Source organism: Bos grunniens, chromosome 23 (genome assembly GCF_055505025.1).
Source record: "Bos grunniens cultivar Pamir isolate PY7600 chromosome 23, Bosgru_T2T1.0, whole genome shotgun sequence".
In the NCBI taxonomy this organism is placed as follows: Eukaryota; Metazoa; Chordata; class Mammalia; order Artiodactyla; family Bovidae; genus Bos; species Bos grunniens.
This window is the reverse complement of record NC_141187.1, coordinates 53,880,332-53,904,186: the sequence shown is the minus strand read 5'-3', so window position 1 is coordinate 53,904,186 and position 23,855 is coordinate 53,880,332. Positions and strand designations below refer to the sequence as shown.

The 23,855-nt window shown below is 52.1% G+C and overlaps 1 protein-coding gene across 4 annotated transcripts in view; it reads left to right on the top strand.

Moving 5' to 3' along the window:
• DUSP22 (dual specificity phosphatase 22) overlaps window positions 1-23,855 on the top strand; it is a 49,226-nt gene that overhangs the window by 15,724 nt on the left and 9,647 nt on the right. For 3 of the 4 annotated variants that reach the window (XM_086370961.1, XM_086370962.1, XM_086370960.1), the window contains exon 4: window positions 17,373-17,422. In XM_086370961.1, the coding sequence (XP_086227087.1) occupies window positions 17,373-17,422 (50 nt within the window). Of the gene's footprint in view, window positions 1-17,372; window positions 17,423-21,756; window positions 22,031-23,855 lie in introns of those variants that run through there. The other variant, XM_086370963.1, reaches the window with a different exon arrangement.

Below are 23,855 nucleotides of genomic sequence, written 5' to 3'. Positions count from 1 at the left end.
TGATCTGTGCACCTGTCTGTGCTGTGCTCCTGGGTGGGGCAGCTGGCCAGGCAGTCTGTGCTCTGCAGCAACAGCTCCGTGTCCTGGCTGTGCTAACCCGTGCTTGGCCACGCCTGGGCCTGGGCCTCTGGCTGGGCTGGGCCGGGCCGGCAGTGGGGTGCTTCTTGTTCTCACCATCCTCCTGTTATGTCACTACCTTGGCTTTCTTGGCTGAACACCGAAGAACAGGCTGATACAGTGTTTTCCTTTAGATTTTAAGGACATTTAAAACCCATTTTCATTTCTTTCAAAATAACCTCTTGTTTTAGAATCCCAAAGAATTCAGGCTGCTCGTTTCCTGATTTTTTTTTTCCATTTGAGCTCAATTGTCAATCATTTGCATTTCGGAAAACAAGGCCTCTGAGGATAAATTGTCCCTAGAGATGTTCTAGTGCTTCTCTCTGCAGACGGTCAGTGAAGAAGCTGGTGTTGTATTTCAGGTTTTAAAGTAAATAGGATGTGTCTGCCTGTACACTGATTCCAAAAACATCTTCAATTTTACTTTAATCGATGGTTTGAGCTGTTGGCTGGGAGCACAGTCTCTCTCTGTTTATTAGCCTTGACAAAGCCCAAGCTACCTCTTTTCAGAAAATAGTGTGAATATGGTTGTGAGGGGTGTGTGTGTGTTTGTTTCTATTTCAGGGTGGGGTACTGGAAGGGAGGTGTGGCTCATTCTGAAAGAATCGTCATTCAAGCAGTTTTCACTAAAATTCATATTATACAAGAGTAGGTAATATATTCTTATTTCAAAGTCATCAGTTTTACCTGGCCATTAGAGCTGCCGGATTTCAGTCAGTATCCAAAAAGATGAGAACTTAGAATAATAAGCAATTCAACTGATGACATCACCATAAGAGGACCACAGGAGGTGAACGGGCTCTTTCTCTGGATCCGAGCTCGCAGTTCCCTCTGCTGCTTTGTCTCATGGTTTTGTTAAGGTGCTATAATTTGTGCTGCAGCATGGTTTTATTGGAAACCACAGCAACAAAGCATCGTTGTTTCAAAGGCTGACATCTCCTTTGAAAATAGGTATCCATTTTCCATGTATCAGCAAGAGTTTGTTAAACACATGGCCAAGCTATGGCCTAGGTGATAAGTTAAATGTAAGCTGATCATGATTGACTTGCTCTTTAATCACAAGATGAGGCTTGCTGCTGGTGCTAAGTCACTTCAGTCGTGTCCGACTCTGTGCGACCCCATAGACGGCAGCCCACCAGGCTCCCCCGTCCCTGGGATTCTCCAGGCAAGAACACTGGAGTGGGTTGCCATTTCCTTCTCCAATGCATGAAAGTGAAAAGTGAAAGTGAAGTCGCTTAGTCGTGTCCGACTCTTAGCGACCCCATGGACTGCAGCCCACCAGGCTCCTCCGTCCATGGGATTCTCCAGGCAAGAGTACTGGAGTGGGGTGCCATTGCCTTCTCCAAGATGAGGCTTAGGTTTCCTTTATTTTAATAAACTGCATCGATGTCCTGCCTACCCTGACCCTCCAGGCTGCCTCGTGGCATTGTACCCCGCTGCCCACAGCCGCCGTCACGTAGGAAGCCGGCTGGGAGTCTGTGCCACTGCCACTTCTGCCCACAGAGCTGGCCTTCAAGTCTCGGAGGAAAGAGCCCCGCCCTCGCCTGTCCCACCCCCCCCCCCGCCACTTTACACACAAGAATGAGGGCTGGAGGGCTGGCGAGTGGAGCCCATGCGATTGCAGCCTGGTGTAAACAGAACACTGTTGATGTAAAAGTCTCAGTGCTCTGGGCAAACTGTGTTCCCTCGCCAGCCGTGACTGCGTATCCTCTTTATTCCCTGTGAGAAACAAGGGACCCTGTGCCTTTTCCCCATGAGACTGCCTCTTTGATTTGGAGATGTCCTGTTTCAGGCTTTGGGTGCTGTTACTATCTCACTCAGTAAGTACTTTCCTGTGATTTCATGTTTACTTCAAGTTGGACCTCTGTTTTATAGCATAGCATAGTTTATCACTGCCCTTCTTATTTTATTCATTTTTAACTTCACGAGTGATTCATGAGTATGTTCTTATTTTAAACATGAAAGCAATAGATTCTCTGATTGCACAAGTGGGGAAAACAGGCATTAAAGTGATGTGAATGTGCCTGCTCGCCCTCAGGGAGTGGACAGAGGGAGTCCGCCAGGGTCCTGAGAGTGCTAGACCTTGGCTGAGCCCTCTGCCTGATGCATAAATGTAGTCGTCTCTCTTAAATTTCAAACTCAGTTCCAGAAGCCATAGTCTCACCAGGCTGAGATGAATCTGGGAAGTTATCTCTGTGCTGTGCTGGTCCTGACCCTTGGAGGAGAGCAGGACCAGGATGGGGTGAGAGAGAAGAGCGTGTGCCGTGCTGAGAGCCAGCCTGGAGAGGGCAAGTGGGACAGGACACAGGAGATGACAGAGCCGCCGCCTCCTTCCCTGTCTGGGGTTTCCAAAGCCCAGAGTGTTTATGGAATGCACCCCAGCTTTCTCTGGGCAGACCCGGGCTGAGGCGGGCTAGACGTGGGGAGGCAGTTACTGTCTAAAATTGAGAGGTTTTAGTCCTGTCACATCCTAGTGGAAGTTCTAAAGATCTGGAGACTCTGGCTGGGGGAGTGCCAAGTCATGCCTCCTGGCATGGCCCTGCCTCCACGGGACCACCTGCTCATCCCCAGGGCCCGGGAGCCCAGCCTGCACGATGGCAGCATCCTAGCTGCTGTGGTGTAACCAGACCTGGGGCCTAGCACGTCACCTCTAGCAAGTGGCAGAGCTGGGGAAGGGCCATTGCCTCGTAGCTTAATTTCAAATAGGAATTAAGCCCAAACCGTAATTATAACATTGAAGGAGGAACATCCCTTCCTCTGATTCCACGTTGAGGGCCGGGCCTTCTGCTAAAAACGTTTCCCTTTTTTGTGAGCTGTGTCTTCAGCGCCTACTGGTTGCTCCAGATTTGAGGGGGTGGTGAAAACTGCTGTCAGAAAGACAGCGCTCTTTCAAATCAGAAACCCTGTGTTGTTTGTAGGTGCTGAGGAAGTAATATTGAGCAATGAAAGGTTTCTCCCTTCCCCTGAGAAAAGAACCAGAGGCCTGTCTCTCTAATGTAAGAATTTCAGAGTTTGTTTCATTTTTCATGTTGGTATTTAACCAGAGCACCTGCAGGAAACAACTATTTTTCACTATTAACAAAAATACTTTTAAAGTATTCTCATTCCTTCACTGGGCTAATGACACAAAGAATTTAATTTTAAAGTGATTTCTATTTTCAGATTAAATAGAAAAAAAATAGTTTGCATACACATATTCACAACAGGGCACTGTGTGCATGCCAGACAGGTCTTCTGAGCTTGAGTTCAGCCTGGATATTCTTCCCATTTTGAGCTGTGACTTGTATTTTGAACCGTTTATGCATTTGTTTTTGCTTTCCAGATTAGGATGTTTTTATAGGCCAGCATTTATTCCTGGTGATTCTGTTTTATATTTTCTTTAACATGAAAAACATTTTTTTTGAGGTGTCCAGGCTCAGAATTTAACGCTGTTGGTTCTGTTTGCAGCTGACCACTTCTGCTGGCTCTGACCCTTCCCGTGTCTGTGTGTCTGTACGTACAGGTGCGTGTCTCCCAGAGACGCCGGTCTGTGTGGACGGTGGTCCCGAGCGCCTGAGGGGCTCCTGGAGGGGCCTGGTCCCCCGCCACCTGTCTGTCTGGTGGCCCCCTCCGTTTCTCGCCCTCAGAAGCTTTGCTGCCTTCCCAGATGTAAGCAAGCCCATCCAAGGTGTGCAGTGGCACTTGAAGTTTAAGAGACTTGCTTTTTTGTCCACGTCTCTCTCTCTCCCTCCTCTTGCCCCCGCTCCCGACGAGTCCTCCCATCCCTCAGAGCTGGGCCCAGCTCTTGGTCTGAGAAGGACACTGCAGTGCCCGCCAGCCTCAGGCCTGCTGCCCTTTCCCTGTAATGTCTGTGGTCATCAAATGGCTGTCTAACCTCTGTCCTCCTGGGCTGGTCCTAGGCCACTGCAGGCAGTGGGTTTCTTGGTCTCCCCAGCGCTCAGCCCGGCTCTGGCTTCTGAGTGTGCTTCTGACAGACTCCATGCCGAGTGCTTTTCAGCTTCACCGCCAGGTGAGAAGCCGTGTCTCTGGGGGTATGTGCCGGACTTCAGGGTGTGGAAGAAGAGTGGAGTCTCACTGGCCACAGCGCTCTGTGAGGTCAGAGGTCAGGTGGTGCAGGGCTGCCTCCCCGGCACCCCCACAGTCAGGGAGCCCGGTGTGCAGATGCTCAGCACGCGCAGTTGGTGTGGCCTGCAGTCCAGAAGAGCCTGTTGCTAAGCTCCCGCCACCGAGTGACGCTCCTGTAACTCCCTGACAGGTCTCAGTGGTCTTTCGGCTGCCTTGGGTCCGCATCAGAAGTCTGGTCCTACAAGGACAGTGCAGTCTCAGATACGGACAGTGGGTGATTAGTTAAAAGAAGACTTCCCACATCAAGGCAGGTGAGGTGGGGGCAGAGTTCGCTGAGACCTCGTCTCAGGCTCCGGGGGCTTGGAGGCAGACCGTGGGAAGCTGAGGCCCACATTCCAATTCACAGGGAGACCTGTGCCCACTTGTCTTCCTCAGAGGCTTCCTAGGCAGAGCCAGCTCTGCCCTCCTCCCGACCTGGTGACCTGGCCAGCTTGGCTCTTAGGACCCCGAGCCCCGTCCTGTCCATGACCTTCAAGTCACAGGAACTATTTCCATGAGCAAGAGCCTGTTGGACAGCACACACCTCGTGCCGGGCACACAGGTGTGGGCAGGAGGCTCCCTGTAAGGGAGCCTGATTACAAGGTCTGCTTGTAATCAGGAAACTGGAGCTGACCTGCACACCCACCCTCTGTAGAAAAGAAATACTCTGCAGCCATTGAAAAAGAAGAGGAGGGCTTATGCGTATGCAGAGGAAACAGTTAACTGCTGAGCAAAAGAAGCAAGTTGTAGAATAATACCCACACTGTGACCCCACTTATGTGAATTACATTAATAATGGACTCCAGTACGTACACATACGGGGCTTCCCAGGTGCTGCTAGTGGTTAAGACCCGCCTGCCAATGCAGGGGACTTGGGTTTGATCCCTGGGTCGGGAAGATCCCCTAGAGAAAGGCATGGAAACCCTCTTCAGTATTCTTGCCTGGAGAATCCCATGGACAGAGGAACCTGGCGGGCTACAGTCCCTAGGGTCGCAGAGTTGGACAAACTGAAGTGACCTAGCACGCATACACGTACATATGTGTGTGTAAAGGCACAGATAAGAGTTTGCAAGGACCATGTCATACTCCTAGGATTGACAAAAGGGAGTCAGTTAAGAGAAGAGGGTGGGAACACAGAGTGTCACTTTTTTCTTACTTATTTTCCTCAATGGGAGGGTCCTCATAGTATTTTTTTGGATGGCGGGATCATGAAAGGAAGATAAACAGGTGGCCACCTCTTGGAGTCTAGAGCAGTGACAGGCAGGCTGCACTTGGATGTCTCGGCATGGCTGGAACGGGTTCTGTGTTTGGTAACAATGTCCCCCATGGATTCACATGTAAACGTGTGACCTCAGACATGCTGCGTGCTTGTCATCCGTGGTCAGTGCCCACAAAGCGCCTCTCTCAGCCATCCTGATCTTCAGGGGGGAGACGGCCGAGACACACTTTCTGGCTATATACATTTTATTTGCAGCATCAGCTGTGTTTTTCCTCTGATTGTTTCAGTTGAGTGAGTTTATACCCTTGTAGAGTTCACAGATCCCCTGGTGATACAAGTTCAACACTGGGCAAGAAATCCTGATCGGAGTGGCTGGAGTGGATGCGTTCTGTCACTGTACTGGCATCACCAGCCGCCGCACTCTCGTCACTGCTGTTGAGGTTCAGGGCCTTGAAAGCTGCTCGCTGTCGGCCCTGGGGCGGTTCTCAGCCTGACAGCTGTTGCCATCTCTCCACTAAAGTCTCTGAGCTTCGGTGGCACGTCCTGTACCAAAGGTTTGCAGCTTTCATGTGTTGAGGTAAATTTGTTTGAAGCCAACCCCAGACTTAAATAGAAATGACTCAAATAGAAATGATTATGGTAGGTATCGAAAACTGTCTAGTAATCTCTCTTTCTTAAATCCAGCTGTGTCTGAGTTCCATGTGTGGGGGCAGTCAAGTGCAAAGACGGTGGCCCCCCCCCCCATGCCGGCCCCTGGCTGCTGGTCCTCTGTGTCAAGTGGAGGTCTGGAGCTGGAATCCCAGCTTGGATGGCCCAGAGGGGCAGAAATCATCGGGGGCCACTGGTTCTAGAGAGGAAAGCAGCCTTCTCGTCTCTGAGTGAGCATGCTGTGCTAAGTACCTGGCTCCCTGGAGCCCCTGCCCTTCAGCTGTGGGTGGTCTCTTGACTTTGCACACTTACCGATTAGCCTCTCCACTCTAGTGAAGACTTTCGCACAGCACTCTCCTTCCTAGACTTCCCTCTCAAGTCCCAGTTTCATGAGCGTTTCCTGCTGAGCCCCCCTGTGTGCTCGGGCCCTCAGATTAGTGCCAAGCGCTGCTCCTCATGCAGGGGTTGGGGGTGCTCCTGGGTCGGACCCCTCCCAGTCCTCAGTGAGGGATATGACAGGGGTAGGGTCTGCCGGGACTCGCAAACCAAGGGCTCAGGAGAGGTGAGGACCATGTCCTCTCCCCGCTGCTCCAGCTGGAACGGCAGCCTGGACACACTGCAACAGGATGGCCCGCGAGAGCCAGAGCAGGTGGCCAGGGCACTAGCTGGTCTGTTCGTGAAGAGCCTCGCTCCATGGGCTGGAGGTTGGGAAGACTTTGTGAAGAGGAGTGATGAGGCAGCCTGGCAGGACTGGTATGTCCGGTTCCGGGGGAGGTGTGTCTCAAGTGGGACCAGCCCTTCCTGAATGGTCAGGAAGGGGGAAATGAGCCCTGGGGACGTAGGACACGTGTGGATGGCGGCTGGGTACCGAGTGGCTAGGGTGGTCAGCATGGTGGGACGAGGGTGGTGCCATCTTCAGTTCTCTTTTTGGCTAAATTGGGCGTTATTCCTTCACATTCAGCAAATGCTGGTTGAGTACATACCTCGTAGCAGGGATTGGGTGTAAGACAGTGAGAAGTAAGGTGCGGCCCAGCACCAGGAGATAGGCATGGAAATCCTAAAAACATGCAGACTTGTGCCTTCGCCGCAGAGCTGAGGGGCTGGGGCCACCTCCCTGCCGGGTCCTGCAGGCCTCGCCATGGGGCCGGCACCATGGAGTGCCCCTGGAGGATGCAGGGGGCAGCTGGGGAGGGGCAGGACCTGCGGGGGGCCCAGGTGTGCAGGCACAGGCAGGCTCTGGGACGCTGGAGGGCTCAGCTGAGCAGGTCTGCAGGGAGCCAGGCTGTAGGGGGCACAGGGATGATCAGGGGAAGTTTCATTTGTCAAGCTGAGGAGTCTGAGCTTCATCTTATGTGAAGCAGTCAGTAAAGATTCATGAACAAAGTCAGGTGACACACTCATGTTTCCTTCCCAGGAGGTGGGAGTCAGTAGAGCTGAAGGACTGTCAGCAATGAGACGGCGGGCATGCTGCAGCTGCCCTCATGCCTTAGGTTGATGGAGCACACGCTCTTGTCTTAGAAAGGCCACAGCCTGACGGGACTCACTTTCGTGGGGCCTCAGTGTCAGCATGTTTCTGGGTCCAGGTCAGGACACTGCAGTAGACCAGTGGGAGTCCTGTGTGTTGTGGCGGCCGGCGGCGGGCCCGCGGGTGTTGCGGGTGTCACAGGCTCCTTGGGAGAAGGGCCTTCAACTCTACAGTCAAAAGTTTGAATGAGCAGTTAAAGGTGGTTAGTTGGTTAAGACCCAAAGCAGAGTTAAACGGCTCTATGGGGGCCGTTGTTGTTTTTAGCCACAGGAAAAATACTAATTTAAATGTAGCCTGGTATACTGAAGACTGGTTTAAGCAAATCTGCTACCTGCAGGTGCTCCTATAATTCATTCTTTGGTAGCTGCTGCCCGTGGGCCCTGAGCCTGCCAGGCCTGCAAGGGAAGCGGGCCCACCTGGCCCGAAGCTTGGGGGAAGCAGCGGCCCCAGACGGTAGGCTGCCTCGCTGTGGCCGAGGTCCTGCCATCCCCTCTCTTGCTCTGACTCCTGGGATGGTTTGGAGCCTGTGTGTGCCCCGAGGCAGAGGCTGGTGTCAGGCCCCAGGTCTGGATTGAGAAACTGTTTCTCTCCTTTCAGTTGTCACCACAAGGAGCACAGATGTCATTTCAGCATTTGTAACTGGGCAGGGTGTCTCCACCAGCTCTGCCCTCTCGTTCAAGGGAAGACCAGTGAATGCGTGGTGAGGGGGCGGCAAGCCGTGGTTGCTGCAGCCCTGGCTGCCGGAGTGGACACTGTGCATCTGGGTCTGAGTGGGAGCCTCCTTCTCTGGAGGGCCAGCTGTGGACCTTGTCCCAACTACAGGAACCACGGCTGGAGCCTGAGAAAGGAGAGGCCATCCAGTGTTACTCCCCTAGCCGGGAGGGATGCTCCCCTGACCCATGTGGTCACCTGGGATCCAGGGCAGCAGAGTGGAGCCCAGAGCTCAGCTTCGGCCTTCTGGTCTGGGGAATTGTCCTTAAGCCAAGACATTTAAAGGTCATTCCAGACTGTGCTGGCCCTCAGAGTGGTCGGGGCCTGGCGATGGTGGGCCTGGTCCAACCTGAATTTACCTGTTCAACCAGACCAGTCCCCCAGCCTCTAGGTGGAAGCCATACCCAGATCCACAGATGGACCTGAAGTGACTGAAGTCAGGCTGCGTTCATACAGACGCCCTGACACACTCATGCTCCCGACTCGTGCGCCTGAACCGGCCCCTCCCCAAGCACCTGCTGCGGCCCCTGCGCTCGCTGGGGCTTCTTGACCAGTGCTTTCTGCCAGGCATTTCTAGGTCCTGCCCATCCCAGGGACTGCTGGCCTCCCCACACTGTTCTCCCCTCTGTGCCCACTGCGAGAGGATGCAGCTGTCAAAATAAAAATAGCTGTCAGATTGCTTTCAGTGGCAGCTGGTGGGGAGGGAGGGAGGGCTTGGTGAAGACTGCGCTTCAAGGAAGGCCTGGGACGCTGATCAGCCTTAGAGCCAAGTGAAGAGAAGCCCCCGGTCCTGTTGGGGGCTGGGCACCCACACTGCAGTGTGACCCATGCGCCAGGGAGCTCAGTGGTCTCTGACCCCCACACGTCCCTCCCTCAGAGAGAGAGGACGCGCTTCCTGACGCCCAGGGGAGGCGGGAGTCATGGGCTCATGCACTGGCGGGCACCACGTTTGTGTGTCCTGATCTGACCCCACCCCCACAGGACTGGCTAGCTGCCAGGCTAGGGACAATGCCCTGCTCTGGGTCCGTGTTTGCTAACCCTTTTTGGGGTCTAATCCCATTTGGAGGATGCAACGTCATGCCCAAGGGACCTGGAATGCTGCTTAGGAAAAGCTGCTCAAGTTCTGAGGCTCAGTATTGCGCTGGAGGATGGCAGCCTGCGGGAAGGTCTCGTCCCACTGCGAGGGGTGGAGTCCGGACTCAGGTGCGGGAGCACGGACAGCATCCCAAACGCTCTGCTCCTCCCCGAGGCAGCATCCAGCACCGTCCTTCCTGCAGAAGGTGAGGATGGTGGGCCTCGTATAGTCCAGGCGGCTGGCACACGATCCTCCAGGCCCCGCGACCTCTCTGTAGCCTGGTCTGTGGTGGCAACAACGCATGCCTTGTTCCTTCACTAGCACTTCCAGCCACTCAGTGTGCCACACATTGAATCTCATCTCCTTGTTTAAAAGAATCCTGTGCTGGAAGGAAACCCCTCAGCCCCTCTCTCTAGGGAGCAAGGCGCGGGGCTGAGCACGAGCAGTGGTTTAGAGTCGGGCAACCCCGCCGTGTCCCCACGCCTCCCGCACGAGAGACGAGCTCCTGGTCGTCACGGAACTATGGGAAGCGTCTCCATCTGAGCAGGGCTCGGCACACGTCCGTCAAGGGCCAGGTGGTGAGTGCGTCAGGGTGCTGTCTTCCTCTCCTCTCATCCATGTCATGACAGGAGCCGTGGGTGACACGCAGATGGCAGGCGAGGCTGTGTCCCGATGCACATGGGCCTGTGTGTCAGCTCCTGTCCTTACAGCTGGGTGGCAGGGTTCGCAGCCAGGCGTACCTCAGTGACAGAGCCTGCATGTTCCTGGAGCCCACATCAGGCCTGAAGCTTGGGGCTACTGTGTCCCCAGTGCAATGCACACCTGAAAAGTCCTGAGCACCCGGCCTGCCTCCACCGCAGGGATGGCTTTCCACGGTTAGTGGGTCCGGCCCATGCGTCCCACGGAGCCATTCAGAGCACACAGGACATGCACATGGAGGCTGTTGGGTTGCCCGGCCGGGGCTGTGCATCCTGCCAGCCACAGGGGCGCTGGCTCCCTGGACATAGGCTCTCAAGGCACGCAGGAGTTTAAGATTCTAAAAATGGATCCCCTCCCTTCTTTCAGTGACCCATTATTGATGGCTAGAGAGAGAGGAGCTAGGCTGCAGCAAGAACTGAGCGAGGACCCAACTCGACAGGGACAGTCTGACGGGGAGCCCGATCCTCCCACGCCAAAACTGTCCTGTCCTGGCAGCAGTTAGGGCAGTCGTCTCTAGAGTCCACCTGGGGCAGGGAGACAAGGTGGGGACAGCTTTCTGAGGAAGCACCCCCGCCCCCGAGACTCCTGAGGGAGAGAAGGTTCCATGGGACCTGGGGGGCACAGGGCGCCTGAGACACGGCAGCCAGGTGGTGGGCTAGGCGAGCTGTTGGCAGAGGCGGGGGGTGGCGTTGTGATAGAACGTGGGGCTTGGGAGGGTCTTCTTCACTTTGCTGACGGGCTGTTTGACCAGCTGAGATGGGCAATTAGATGAAGCTCCACCTTTGTGTCTCTTACAGCCCGACCATCCACTGATCACTCCCAGAGTGCTTCATCCACAGTGACTTTCAGCGTGGTCGTGTAGCATTAGCACCTGTTAGGTGACCCTGTAGAATTGCTCGGTTGGGGAGATTTTGCCTAAAATGCTCCGTTTTCATGAGTCCCGTCAGGCACACCCCCAGCAGGAAGAACCTGGAAGAGGGTTGGTGGTGTGGCTGGCGTGGCCTCCCCATCGCCCACCCGTGAGGCCCAAGGAGCTCGGACACACTGACTGTGCCCACTTGAGCAAAAGGAGTTTGAGCAAAAATAAGCACTTGGTTTCTCCATCTGTGGACCTGACAAGTCAAATGCATGTCATCTTTTGACTAACCTGAAAGAAGCCAACAGGTGCTGGAGGGCTCTCATTTGCATTTTTTCTCACAAAATCAAACTGAAGGCTAAATCTTGTCTCTCCACTCTGACCTTCCCACCCCTCCCCACCCACCGGGCACCACAGAGTTCTTGGAAGTTGTTATTTGTGGTAGAGTTTCCTAAATTTAGCTGGTGCAGAACAATCAGTGGCCAACAGGGACGTTAAGAAAATGCATCGTCAGTTTAGAGCCTGGACTTCGGACGTTTTATGTGCAGCTAAGGGAGGATTGCCTTCTGCGTGGTTTTCTACAGTAGTTTCTTTGAGACTTTTGCTGGGGTATCAACAGCTAAACAGAGAGGTCATGGGACCCCACCCTCTGGACCTTCCCTGCTCAGGGTTTTACGCTGATGTCCAGATGCAGTCTCTGTGCATATAATTTGTACTATTTCTCCTTAAAACACTAACTGGTGACAGTTCTTAAACTGAGGAGAAATACTGATCAATGTGCCAGGACGTGGGCTTTCTCCACAGTGAGGCTCTGCCGGGGGCGGGGGCGGGTGAGCAGTAACAGACGCGAGGCCGTCAACCCTGACCCGTTTGTAAGCAACTTCAGGTCAGCAGTTGCCATCCTTTGGGTCTGTGACCTTTAAGAGTGTGCCCAGACTGATGTTTTCAGGGTTTACCTACCTTTAGGTTTATATTAAAGTTCAGAAGCTGTCAAATTCGTAGAGAAAGTAGAAGGTTCTGAGGGGCTGAGGCAGGGTCGGAGTTAGTGTTTAGTGGGGAAAGTTTCTTTTTGGGAAGATGAAAATGTTCTAGAGACAGATGGCGGGAATGTGAATGTGAACACATGTAACGCCAGTGAGCTGTACGCTTACAATGGTTAATCCTATGTTATGTATATTATACCACACAACAACTGGAGAGCATGTCTCAAGGAGACAGACTTTTTTTAAATTGGTGGGCTTGTTTCTGATCAGGTGTGAGACAGTTCAAGCTGAATTCTTTTTAATTTTCTGTTTCTGTTCTAGACTCAGCATTTTGGGAGTGTGGTGAAACTAGCTCTCCTGGGGTCTCAGCTTATTTTCTCAGACTCTGCAGTGCAGCCCCCAAACGAGCAGTCGAAGGAAACCTGGTCTTTTCAGGGGACCCCCGTGCACACCCATTCTGCTGCTGACACTGAATGGGAGAAATGAGAAAACGAGGCTTGTGATTACATCGTTTCGCCTGTATTTCCTGATATCCATCCCATAGGAGCCCCCTCGCCTCCCACCGACGTTTCCTCATAGGTTGTAGGTAGGCACAAAGGAGTGTTCTCTAAGGGGTCTCCGTTAGCCTTCCTGGGAGAGAGAAGACAGCTCTGCAGGGCTTGACTTTCCTTTGAAAAGTAAAATGTCAGCAAGGTTCTTCAGAAGACTCTTACTTATGATGTTTCAGAAAGAAAAAAGCAGTGAGTTTTAGAAATTGTACTTGAAACAAGCGAGAGTTTGATCCCTTTACGAGTCCTGAAATCAGACCCTTGGCCCTGCTTTTCAAGTACTTGCCTATGTATCATTTTAAGTGTCATCTTTAGTTTCAGGCCCCAAGAAAGGCGAAAACCCTACTCTTGGTGGTTACTATGCTTGTTGAAACAGAAAACTGAAAAGTATTAGAACTTTTGAGAATATAGTTAGAAAGCTCTAACCTTTTGTTCAAGACGAGCCTCTGGAATGCTTTCTGAACTTTCTTCTCACTCAAGTGCTAATTCCTGCTTCCTTTAAAACCTAATCAGAAGCTTCATCCAAAAGGCTGTCCTTGGCAGCCCCGCCTCACTCTCCCTTCTCTCCTGTGTCTCCCTACATTGTGTCGCGCTAACTGGTGGCACTTGGCCTTGTGAACACTCAGCACATATGCTTTTTGCCTTTTCTTCCCTCTGGTTCCCATTTTGTCAGTATTGATGCCATTCTCAGGACATGTGAGGACATTCAAAGTGTCATGGAGCCCGAAGAAATCTGTCTTTGCACTTCAGGACCAGCTCTCTACACTAATAGTCTGTAACTTGACATTTATCAGTTCCAAAAAAGCTTAATGTTAATTGCCTTTCCACCAATCACTTTTTGAAAATACTGAATTTTTATTTAGTAAGAATTTTATTTCAAAAAACATAATTGATTTTAGGGGTTTTAAAATAATAGGGGTAATATGAGGGAGGAAATGCCACCAAACGGATGCTATAGTAATGGAAACATTGGTGCTATTTGTATTACTTACGAATTTTTCAGATTGCTGTAGAATTTTGCCCTACAATAAGATATCCTTTCTTTTTTGCTAAACTTTCCATAGCTTAGCTAAACACACCATGGCCCTTATTCCTGTCTCTGTGAACTCCAGCACTACAGAGTGGGCCTTTGTTTCGGTCCAAGCAGATGAATCTATTCCACATCATCCTGAAACATTTGCAGAGCCCTGTCCTCTAATATTGGATGATCTCAAGTGTGTCCAGCTTTCTTGTTGGCGCTGAGGCCCTTCAGGCTGCCGGCACCCTGGCTGCTTTCTGAATTAGTAACTAACTGAACTGTACACGTGTGCAGGCATCACAAGCCTTCTCTCAGGCACCTCATGTTCTGCACTCTGGCCTCCAAGGAGATGCTTTGTGCTTTGTTAATGACTAAGCCAGGATAAGTAGACGTCCTGGGTGGTGAGCAACTGAGCCTTTTTGGCAATTTTGACTCCTTTCTTCACTGCATTTGCATAGTTTGTTCCCTTCCTATTGTAGGTCACAGTGAGCCGCTGGGGCAGGCGGGCTGGAGGCTGACACCTGGAGCGTGTGTGTGTGGTGTGCCCCCCACGTGGTGGGGCTCTAGGTATCGTGGTCACCAGAATAAGGCTTGCACTTCACAATAGCTTTCTTTCCTTCTACTATGCTTCTAATATGGTCTTCACGTTAACTGGTCTTCACCGTGTTCTCATCATTCCCCAGACATTAGTAAGTACCTGCTGTGTGCCAGGCATCATTCCAGGGAAGGCTATTATTATTGTTATTGCCTTTGAAAGAACAAGGTCTTATATTTCATATTTTCTGTGCCTTTCTTTGAAGCAGAGGGTCCCCAGATTTGTGGCCGGGGCTGCTTGTTCCTCCGCAGATGCGTCACAGACGGGATGCTGTAGCGGCCACACACCCGTCCCAGCTGGCCCGGCCGAGGGCCCCGCGGGGCCAGGAGCAGTCTCCTCAGCCTCTGTGGGGCCAGAGGGGGCGCCCCTGGCCATGTTGCCTGGTTTTCTCCTGCCGTGTGGGGCCGGCCCCTTTCCCTTTGTGCCTCGGGCACCCCCAAAGGGAAGGAGACCCCGTCAGGGAACCCCGAAGAAGCAGAGTGCGTCCGGCACACCACGCTGGCGTCGAGCGTGGACGCCGGCGTCGAGGGTGGGCCGAGAGCTGTTTACCCGCCTCCTTCTCTTCCTCCACTCCATTTCTCTCTCTCCGCCAGATGCGTGGGCTGGGCTGGCCCTGGATTCTGCTGGAATCGAGGGGCTGTTGGTTGGAACATGTAGCGGGACCTGTCGCCCCACGGAGGGACCCTCCGCGTGTGGCTGGGTGGCCAGCCGCCCAGAGCAGCGGCGCCAGGAGCAGGGCAAGTGGAGGCTCAGGAGGACCGGTCGGCAGGGAGCGGGGACGCGTGTGGGAGGGGGGCATCGCACAAGCTTCTGGGCCCAATCCACAGCCAACCCTCCCTCGGGAACAAAAGGCAAAGAGTGAGTGAGTCATTTCAATGGAGAATTATGAGCTGATCAGCGAGTGTATCTACACCACCTCTTGTGTGGCCTCCGTGAGGGAAGGTGTGAAATGACTCCTCCAACAGTATCGTTTCCTTTTCCCTTTTCCTTCTCTTTACATCGGGCTCGCAGACCTCTGTGGTCAGGAGGTGTGTTAGAACTTTAGGCAGTTGCCTCGCTTTTTCCAGTCGAGCAGAGGAGCCCAGGGCCAGGGGACAGAGAGGCAGGAGACAGTGGGCCACGAGGCGAAGCTCGAGCGGGCGTTGGGGGGAGGTGGGCAACCTGTGGCTCAGGTTCTTCCCTGCAGCTGACCTTGCATTTCCCGCTCGCCTGTGGGACGTTTGGCCCCATGTGATGAGCTGCTCTGTGGATGAGTAGCAATAAAACTCATCGTCTTTAAAACCCAGAGGGGCCTTTGTTAGAAGATATAATGATTGACTCAAAATTAAAAATGTGTGTATGTGAGAGAGAGAGAGAAGCAGGAAAAATGTTGTTTCTGGCCTCTCTAATGGTGGGAGACAAGCAGGGGAATTGTGTCCCCTAACCCTGGTGACTCATTTGAAAAGACCCTGATGCTGGGAAAGATTGAAGGTGGGAGGAGAAGGGGACAACAGAAGATGAGATGGTTGGGTGGCATCACTGACTCAATGGACATGAATTTGAGTAAACTCCGGGAGTTGGTGATGGACAGGGAGGCTTGGCGTGCTGCAGTCCGTGGGGTCGCAGAGAGTCGGACACGACTGAGTGACTGGACTGAACTGAACTGATAGGTCAGTTGGTAAAGAATCCACCTGCAATGCAGGAGACCCTGGTTCAATTCCTGGGTCTGGAAGATCCCCTGGAGAAGGGAAAGGCTCCCCACTCCAACATTCTGGCCTGGAGAATTCCATGGGCTGTGCAGTCCATGGGGTCACAGAGAGTCGGACACGACCGAGTGACTAAACTGAACTGAACTGAAGCCTGCTCTTAGTTGCAGACAACAGCTTCCACTCTGAGCCCTGTCAGCAGAAGGGGGCCTTTTAAGAAAAAGTCCAGGCTTGTGGTCTCCTCAGAAGAGCTGGACAGACAGGCTGTCTTCTGAAGCTCCAGGGGCAACATGCAGACCACAGTACACAACTGCCCATTGAGACCTGCTGCCACGCCCACCCAGCACTCCCCGCCCGGCCGCCACCTGCACCTGCTGGGCAGGTGCTCCTCACCTGCTTGACTCTTCCCGTGTCCCGTTTCCAGATCTGCCTCAGGCAGGTGCGTCAGACGACGAAGCCAGGTCCCAGGTCCGCACCCAGCAGCAGAGCTTGAGAAACAGTCCATGTAGCTTCCATGTTGGAGTGTGGGATCGACAGCACAGAGGACCCCATGCTCCTTACAAGGCAACACTAGCAAATGCAACGCAAAATTCCTAGCCATGTGAACTGACACTATAACTGTAGTGTCCAACTGCAAAAAAATGCAAATAACTTAGAAATAATAGTTTGATGGCTTCAAATGCTAAGGGACTTGTGGTTGGCGGCACCATGATTCCACATGTTTCTCCTGCATTTACTCTCCGGTCGGTTATTTTTCTAGTTTTTGGTATGTCCCCCCCCCATTGATTTTTTATGACATGGTGGCTATATTCTGTTTGATTAGGCTATCACAAGAAAAAGCTTTAAAAGTGGTTTATTCATTAATAAGTCTTCATGGAGCCATATTGCTTTGAAAAGTTTGCTGAGATTTCTGAACTCTGTATTTTCACCTGACACTGTAGAGTTTGGGAACTGTACCTTAAGTCCCTTCAAAGAAAAGGTTTTAATAAAATTCGAGTTCAGCATGATTCTTATAGCATGAATTTGCATAAACATTTTTATAGATGTTTATAGTGAACAATATGAAGTTCATTTTTTTCCAAACTGAGTCATTCTTGTAAAAAAATTAGCTTGGTATATAAACTTTTACTGTCCTGAAAACTAAGCAAAACAAATCATTTCCAGTGTGTGCAGGTCCAAGCACTTCTTCAGTGGACTTACGGCTCTCCCTGTCCTGGGACTGACACACAGCATGTCTTCATGACAAGGCTTCTGTTCTCAGTGCTGCCTTTCTGGCCATTCAGGGTCTTAAGTGAAATAGATTTAAAAGGGAGAATATGAATGTGCATCGGAGGTGGTAGTTTTGAAACTCGGTAAGTAGACACTTACTGAGAAGTACTCTAATTATTTCGCTTTTCGTGTGCATATGGTCATGGAAAGTAACCAGGAACCTTAATTAAAGTTTCCCCTCAGTTCCTTGGCAACAAAGGATGAGTGAAAAACTTCTCCTTTTTATTTTTCATATTTTGACCCGAGTAAATAGTTCCTTTAAATTTTTTCTCCACTGAGTATCATCTTTTTATTTTATATATGTTTTTATCATTCCACAGGGGGTTAAATACCTGTGCATTCCAGCAGCGGATTCACCATCTCAAAACCTGTAAGTTGGTTTCTTTCTGTATTATCTGGACATGTTAAAGGGAAAGGACGTGTAGTCACCAGAGCAGAGGGACCTCAGTGCCTGGCAGCTGCCCTGCTGGGAACCGGAGGCCCTCCGTCTGTGCTCCAGGTGGCTGGTCCTTCCACTGAGCAGCTCGGGTGGTGTGTGTGTCAGGGACTGACTTTGTAAAGGGTGTCTCAAACCATGCTTCAGCATGTTCACATTTCCCTGTAAACTGTTGCATTTTGTGCAATAGAAACAGAATATGAGCCACAAATGCAAGCTACACATGTAATTTTAAATTTTCTAGGTGCCACATTAAAAAGTAAGAAAGAGAGGTCACAACAATTTGAATAATACGTTGTATTCAACTCAGTATACCCAAAAGTACTACCAGTGCAACATGTGCTCAGCATTTTAAGGATGAGGTATTTTACATCATTTTATTCATACTAAGTCTTCAAAACCTGGGGTGCTATTTACACTTACAGCACCTTCCATCTGGACCAGCTCTGTCTCAAATGTCCAGCAGCCCCACGTGGCCAGTGGCTACCCCAGGGGCCAGAGTACTTGGGAAGCTTGTCTGAGTTGAGAGACCAGGCTTTTCTGGTTAGGAAGGTCCTGCCCTCTCTTTCCCATAGCTGGAAGCATCTCCATCCAAGGAGAGAGTCATAATCGCCCTCCTTTCCAGATCCCCATCCTCACGGTCATATGAGGCCCGTTGAACTGGGCTTGGGTGGACGGGGGACAGGGATTGGAGACCCACGAGGTAACAGCTGGGACACCACTCTGCTTGGTGTCTGGAGGTTATGTGGACCAACTGACCTTTTCCTGAGCCTGGATTTGAGCCAGACAGCTGAGAGGCTCAGGAGCTGAGACATGGCTGTCCCAGACGTCCATCGACCAACTCGTTTTTGCTGCCTGTTTTCAGTCAGACACAAGGACCCTTCCCGACGACACACAGCTATGTTTCAACAGGAAGAGCCTGTGTAGTTTGAGGATTTGGGAGTCCAAGAGCTTGTCAGCATTCAGCTTTCATGGCTTTCAAGCTCTATTGCCTATAAGTCCTATATTACAGAAATGTAGACTATAAAAATCTTACCCCCTGAAGGTTGTCCACTGCTGAACATCAGCCAGCCTTGGTTTTCCACTGCTGGAGAGCAGAGACATCTCAGGTTATGCAAGAATTTTGTGAGATCCTACCTGTTTGGAGAAAAGGGGAGCATCGTCAGATAAGCCGATGTGGGGAAGACCAGGGGTTGGGGCAGGGCGGATGGTGCAGGTCTGACCAGGAAGGGGCAGGGGGGCCTGGGTGAGGGGCAGCAGTTCCCACCCAAGGTCGTGTTTCCACACTGACTCTCCATGTTTCATAGGAAAATCCATCTTTAAGATTGAAGATGATAGAGGAAAGACTTTACAGGGTCACTAGGAAAACAGTAGTAGCCTGGATATGGGAGGAGGAGAAGTATCAGAGAACTTCCTTGGTTACTAGTCGTGTCGAGAAACAGAAGTGGTTGGGGGGCATGGTGTGTACGGAAGGAAGTGAGCCACTGCCTTTCTCTCGAGACCACAGCGATCTTCTGCCCATGTTTTGGTGGCTATTTTTAGAATGGTTGCTCTGGTCTTATCTCAAACCGAGATTCTGACATGCTGTTGAACTTGTCAATACTTGATTGGCATTCTGTTTGGAGCAGTGTGATTGCCGCACCCCTTGGCATCTGTAGTCAGGGCAGATGGCCGCTGTACTTGGACCACGCTGCCTGCCGGGACGCTCCAGCTTTGGTGCTTTGGAGGGGGCAGCACTGGGCTTGATGTCCAGGGGTGAGGACCCCGACCCTGCCCTGTGCAGACATTAGAAATCTCAGGTTCAAGGCCAGCTCCATCAGCCTTGGGCAGGTCATTCTAAGGCCCCTGAGCCCCAGTTCTCTCGTCTGCAAGGGCCTGCCTTTGGCATTTATGGAGATGAGGCCATGTGTGGAAGTCTTCTTTGTGACCTCCAAGCACTTTTGAAAACAAGAGTGTGTTTTTGTTCAGAGTGCATTGGTGTGGCCTGAGAGTCACAGGAAGGGCCATTCTGGTGCTCAGGAGGATGTGCCCCAGGAAGGCCGGGGACTGAGGCTGCCGTAGCCCGTCCCCTGACTTCTGGCATCTCCTAGGTCTGCTCAAATCTGGCAAAACCAGCCCAGCGACAGTCAACCTGGGCCCAGAGGACTAGCTCATAAGATTTAAACTAGTTCTCCCCTGTCCCAGACATGTACAGAGGTCTTGTAAGATGTGTGATTTGCCTTATTTTAACTCTTTGCTTGTATCTGGATGAGAAGGTGGTTGACAGGTGGGTGCTGCAGCTGGGAAAGGGGGTCCAGACCATAATTCATCGGAGATGGAGTTATGCTCATAGGCTCGTAGGCATGTGGGTGTCTTTGGGGAAATGTTTATTTTTGATCCATTGGTAATAGCAGAGCTTACACACAAGTAAGGCTTTGGGTACATAAGTGTCCATGGCTCTGTAAACGTGTCTTGCTTTAGTGAAGTTCTATGAAGATAGTGAAGCTAGGCTTGGAATTCGAGTGTAGTTCATATCTTAAGAGACAGCCTGTGAAACACCTTGAGTTTCTCCTTGCCTGTCACAGGTGTTTCATTGGAAAGCACAGCCTGCAATTTAATGGTAAGCATGAGTTCATGATACAGAAAGTCTACTGACGCTGACAGGCAGAACCCTTGACTGTGTGACCTCCTCCCTGAGCTCATTACTCACCAGATAGGGGAGTATGTGAAGGCTGACCATAAGCCTTCAGTTTCTGTATCCCCAGCCAGTGTAGACAGTCAGGACACAAAGCCTCCTCAGGCTCTGGGACCTGGCTAGAACCAGGGTCCTTCAGGTGAGCAGTTTCTTCTCGGTGCCTAAGAGTTCTTATATGTGGGGACAAAATACATTCTAGAAAACTGTATTGCTTATTCAAACAGATTTAAAAAGTTGTTTCCAACTTAGGATAGGATTTAAGGTTAGTATCCTAAATCTTTCCCCACACATCCCTGTAGGAATTCTTCTTGCTACTTACGTCAGTCAGAAGGCCATGACCTTTGGAGAATAACTGCTTTCAGTCACTGCAGAGGCTCCAAAAAGGTCAGTTTTCTGGCTTGGCCATCTCCTCACAAACTCCCCCTCTGATCTTCCAGGAACTTAAATTGCAGAAACCTGGTTTGAGATGACAGTTAACACATCAGAATTTTAGCTCTGTTCCCCCAACCACCCTGCCTCGCAAAGTCAGGAAACGGGAAAGTTCAAGCTCTCATAGTGGCGACAGTCCCAACCCAGGCCAGTGTGTTCTGCTTGATTTGCAGAATTAGAGGCACCGTAGGCTTTGTCTCAGACACACACACCTCCTGCCAGAGGCCGGCGTGCAGTGGTTGAGTGAACCAAGGCTTCTGGGAGTGTTTGCTTTTGCTTTCTCTGTGTACTTCCTCGGGCGAGTCATTGTAACCTCATTCTCTCCTCTGTGAAATGTCTATCTCACACAATTTCTGTAGCTTTAGGTGAGGTGGTGAAAGTGTTTACTGACCCTAAGTGTCTCCAAAGAATTAGCTTCCATTTTCCGCTTATTCAGGAAAGGAGTGTTCACGTGTCTTGAGAGTGAGTGGTTGGAGGTATCGCTGCTTATTCATTCTTGTTTTAATATTTTTCAAATTGGTGCCTGTATTTAGACACCATAAGAGAAGAGTTATCATTTTGTCTTCTTTGAGGAGCTGGCAGGTTTGCATCTTCACAGCAGAGCCTTGATGACAACAGAGGCTTGAGAGTCAAGCAGGGTCTAAATTTCTTGGGGTTTTTGTGGGGAGAAGAGGTGTCAGCGATGCAGAGAGCTTGTAATAAACAGCAGTAGACCCTCCTTATCTGTCCCACCTCCTGTCTTTTTGTGTGTGTTTTCTTTAGTTTATGTCTCTTGTGCTTCCAGCTCTCTTTTTCTCTCATTTACATTTTTCTTTAATGTTAAAAAGCAGTTCTGCAACATCAGAGGTAGGTGGGCCCTGGAGTACTGTCCTATTTCCAGACAGAAATGCACATACGTAACTCCTGAGGACTCCGTAGCAGAAGGGAGAAATGTGTAGAAAATGTGTGTTGCTTTCTAAGATTTCACCTATTCAACTTAGAAACCTAGTTTTTAGTCTTAGACTATGTTTCTTTCTTTTTGGAGGTGAAACTGTTCTTTGTGAAATGAAGAGATAGTAGGTGGTAGAGAGGGTTTTGTTTAATTCTTTTTACAATGACCTCGTCCGGCACAGTGAAGTGTGCACTACGCACGCCTCGCCTGACTCTTCTCGTGTTGGCGGTGCAGGAAATGCAGGACTTGGGGAATCCTTGACAGAAGCACGTTGAAGGCCGTGAGGTCTGCCGAGTGGGGAAGTGTCTCTGTCCTGCTCACCTCAGCTGCGGTGAGAGCTGCACGGTCAGTGCAGGGCCCCGGGGGTGGCGCCAGGGCTGGACGGCTCTAAGGAGAGGAGCTCGCTGACCTGAGCCCGCCCTCCAGAGCTGGCGCCCAGGAGAATGCACCACACGCGTACTTTGTTTTCAGCATCTTTTCTGAGGAAAAACCCCTGAGGATGCTGGCCTTTCCTGGGCTTTTTCTCCTTCGCTTTCCTATATACATACTGCACACACTTGTATACACTCTTGTACACACAGGTGCACACATGTACACACACTGTGCACACACATGTGTGGGCTCTGACGAGGGTCAGGAGAAGCAGCCTGGTCTGTCTCTGCTGGCTTTGGGGGAGCCCAGCTGCCCACATGGTGCTGAGCCAGACCTCCCCCAGGCAGAGTCCTTCCCGCCACAGACCCCTCAGTGGGGACCACAGCCCACAGGTCCTGCCATCTTGGAGTGAGAAGTGACTGTTCAGGCTCAGAGGATGCACGTGGCACGGCGTGGCCTGAGTGTGCTGGACCCACGAAGGTCAAGAAGACCCTGCTGGCTCTGCTCTTGGCCTCTGGGTGGATGCCCTGGCCATGAGGAGGGCCAGCACTGACCACAGAGGAGGAGCCGGGGGTGGTGGCCGCTGCTGGGCTGTTTGCCAGCCCCACGGAGGACAGCGCTCGCCAGGCTCACAGGTCTGCTGTGCTGACGGAGCTGCACACTCACGTGGGCATGCTTCTTGTGGACGCACCCTGCCAGCTCTCCCCCGACAGAGCGCACCCCACGTCTCTGCGTGGAAGTAAAGGGACATCGCGGAGACCAGGAATAGGGAACCTGCCGCCTGTGGGGGTGTGCTTCCATCTGGGCTTCTGCTTTGATCTGGGGTTGAGCAACGCGAGGCCTGAGCCCTGGGGATTTCCCACGATGGGGGAGGGGCTGCAGTGACCAGGCCTGGGCTCCTGTCATGAGCTTCCTTGGAAATGACCCACCCTGGGGGCCCTGAGAATGCCTGCCTCCTGGCTTTCCTCGGAAGAGGCGCTTCTAGGAATGTCTGTCTGGCGCGGCCTCATGCCCGGTCCTGTCCGTGAGTCAGGTTTCACGGCTGGGCTCTGAGCAGGCCCTCCATCAGCGTCCTGACTCTCCTGCCCTTGTTCCGACACCGTGGTGGGCAGGAGCCGTCCGTGGGCTTTTCCTGGACTTGATGCCTGATGCGGACAGAGGTGACGGAGGAAAGGCCTGTGGGACCCTCCTCTCACTTCCTCGTCTGGGGCCCCTCACACGCTTGCTCTGGGCTCAGGTCAGTCTGCACATCACCCTGCTGACCACACCCCTGCCCTAGGGTTTCAGGAAGGGGGCTCAGCTGTCACCTGTGCAAGACGTCGGTGAGCTCACAGGGCCGACACATCCCCAGGACAAGCCTCTGGCCTGGCATGGCCTTCACGGCATATTCTGAGGCCACCCATGTCCTTCACAAGCTCAGGCTACTGTGTCTCGTCTCCTGACTCCCTCTTCCTTTGCTGGTAGGAGGTCTGTCCCGCCTGTGGAGGACCACAGAGTGTGGGCTTCAGTGTGGCGAGTCCTCTCGGGAACCCTGGTGCCGCAGCATGGCTGGCCTGGGAGACAGGCGCCTGCCCTCAGCCGCCAGCTACAGCGGGCATGAGCCTGGGGTCCGGGCACATGGCCCAGCTGTGGACCTACAGTCAGAGCTGCCCGTCTGCTGGCTTGTCTGCAGGGGAGACCATGGTAGGCGGAGCCGCTCCTCGGCCACAGGAGAGGCTCAGTGTCCTTAAATTGTTGCACCTTTGATGTCAGGTTAGGCTGTAAATAGTAGGATTGACAGTGTTTTAAGTTATAAAGACATTGATTTACTTCACTCCCTGCCCAAGACGCCCAGGACAAGTGCTCCAGGTCTGGGCAGTAGCTCCCAGAGCCCCCGTTGCAGCCCGAGGCCTGTCGCCTGTGGTCACAGGGCAGCTGGCTCAGCTTTGGGCACCAGCTGGCCACCCAGCGCCCTGCAGGAA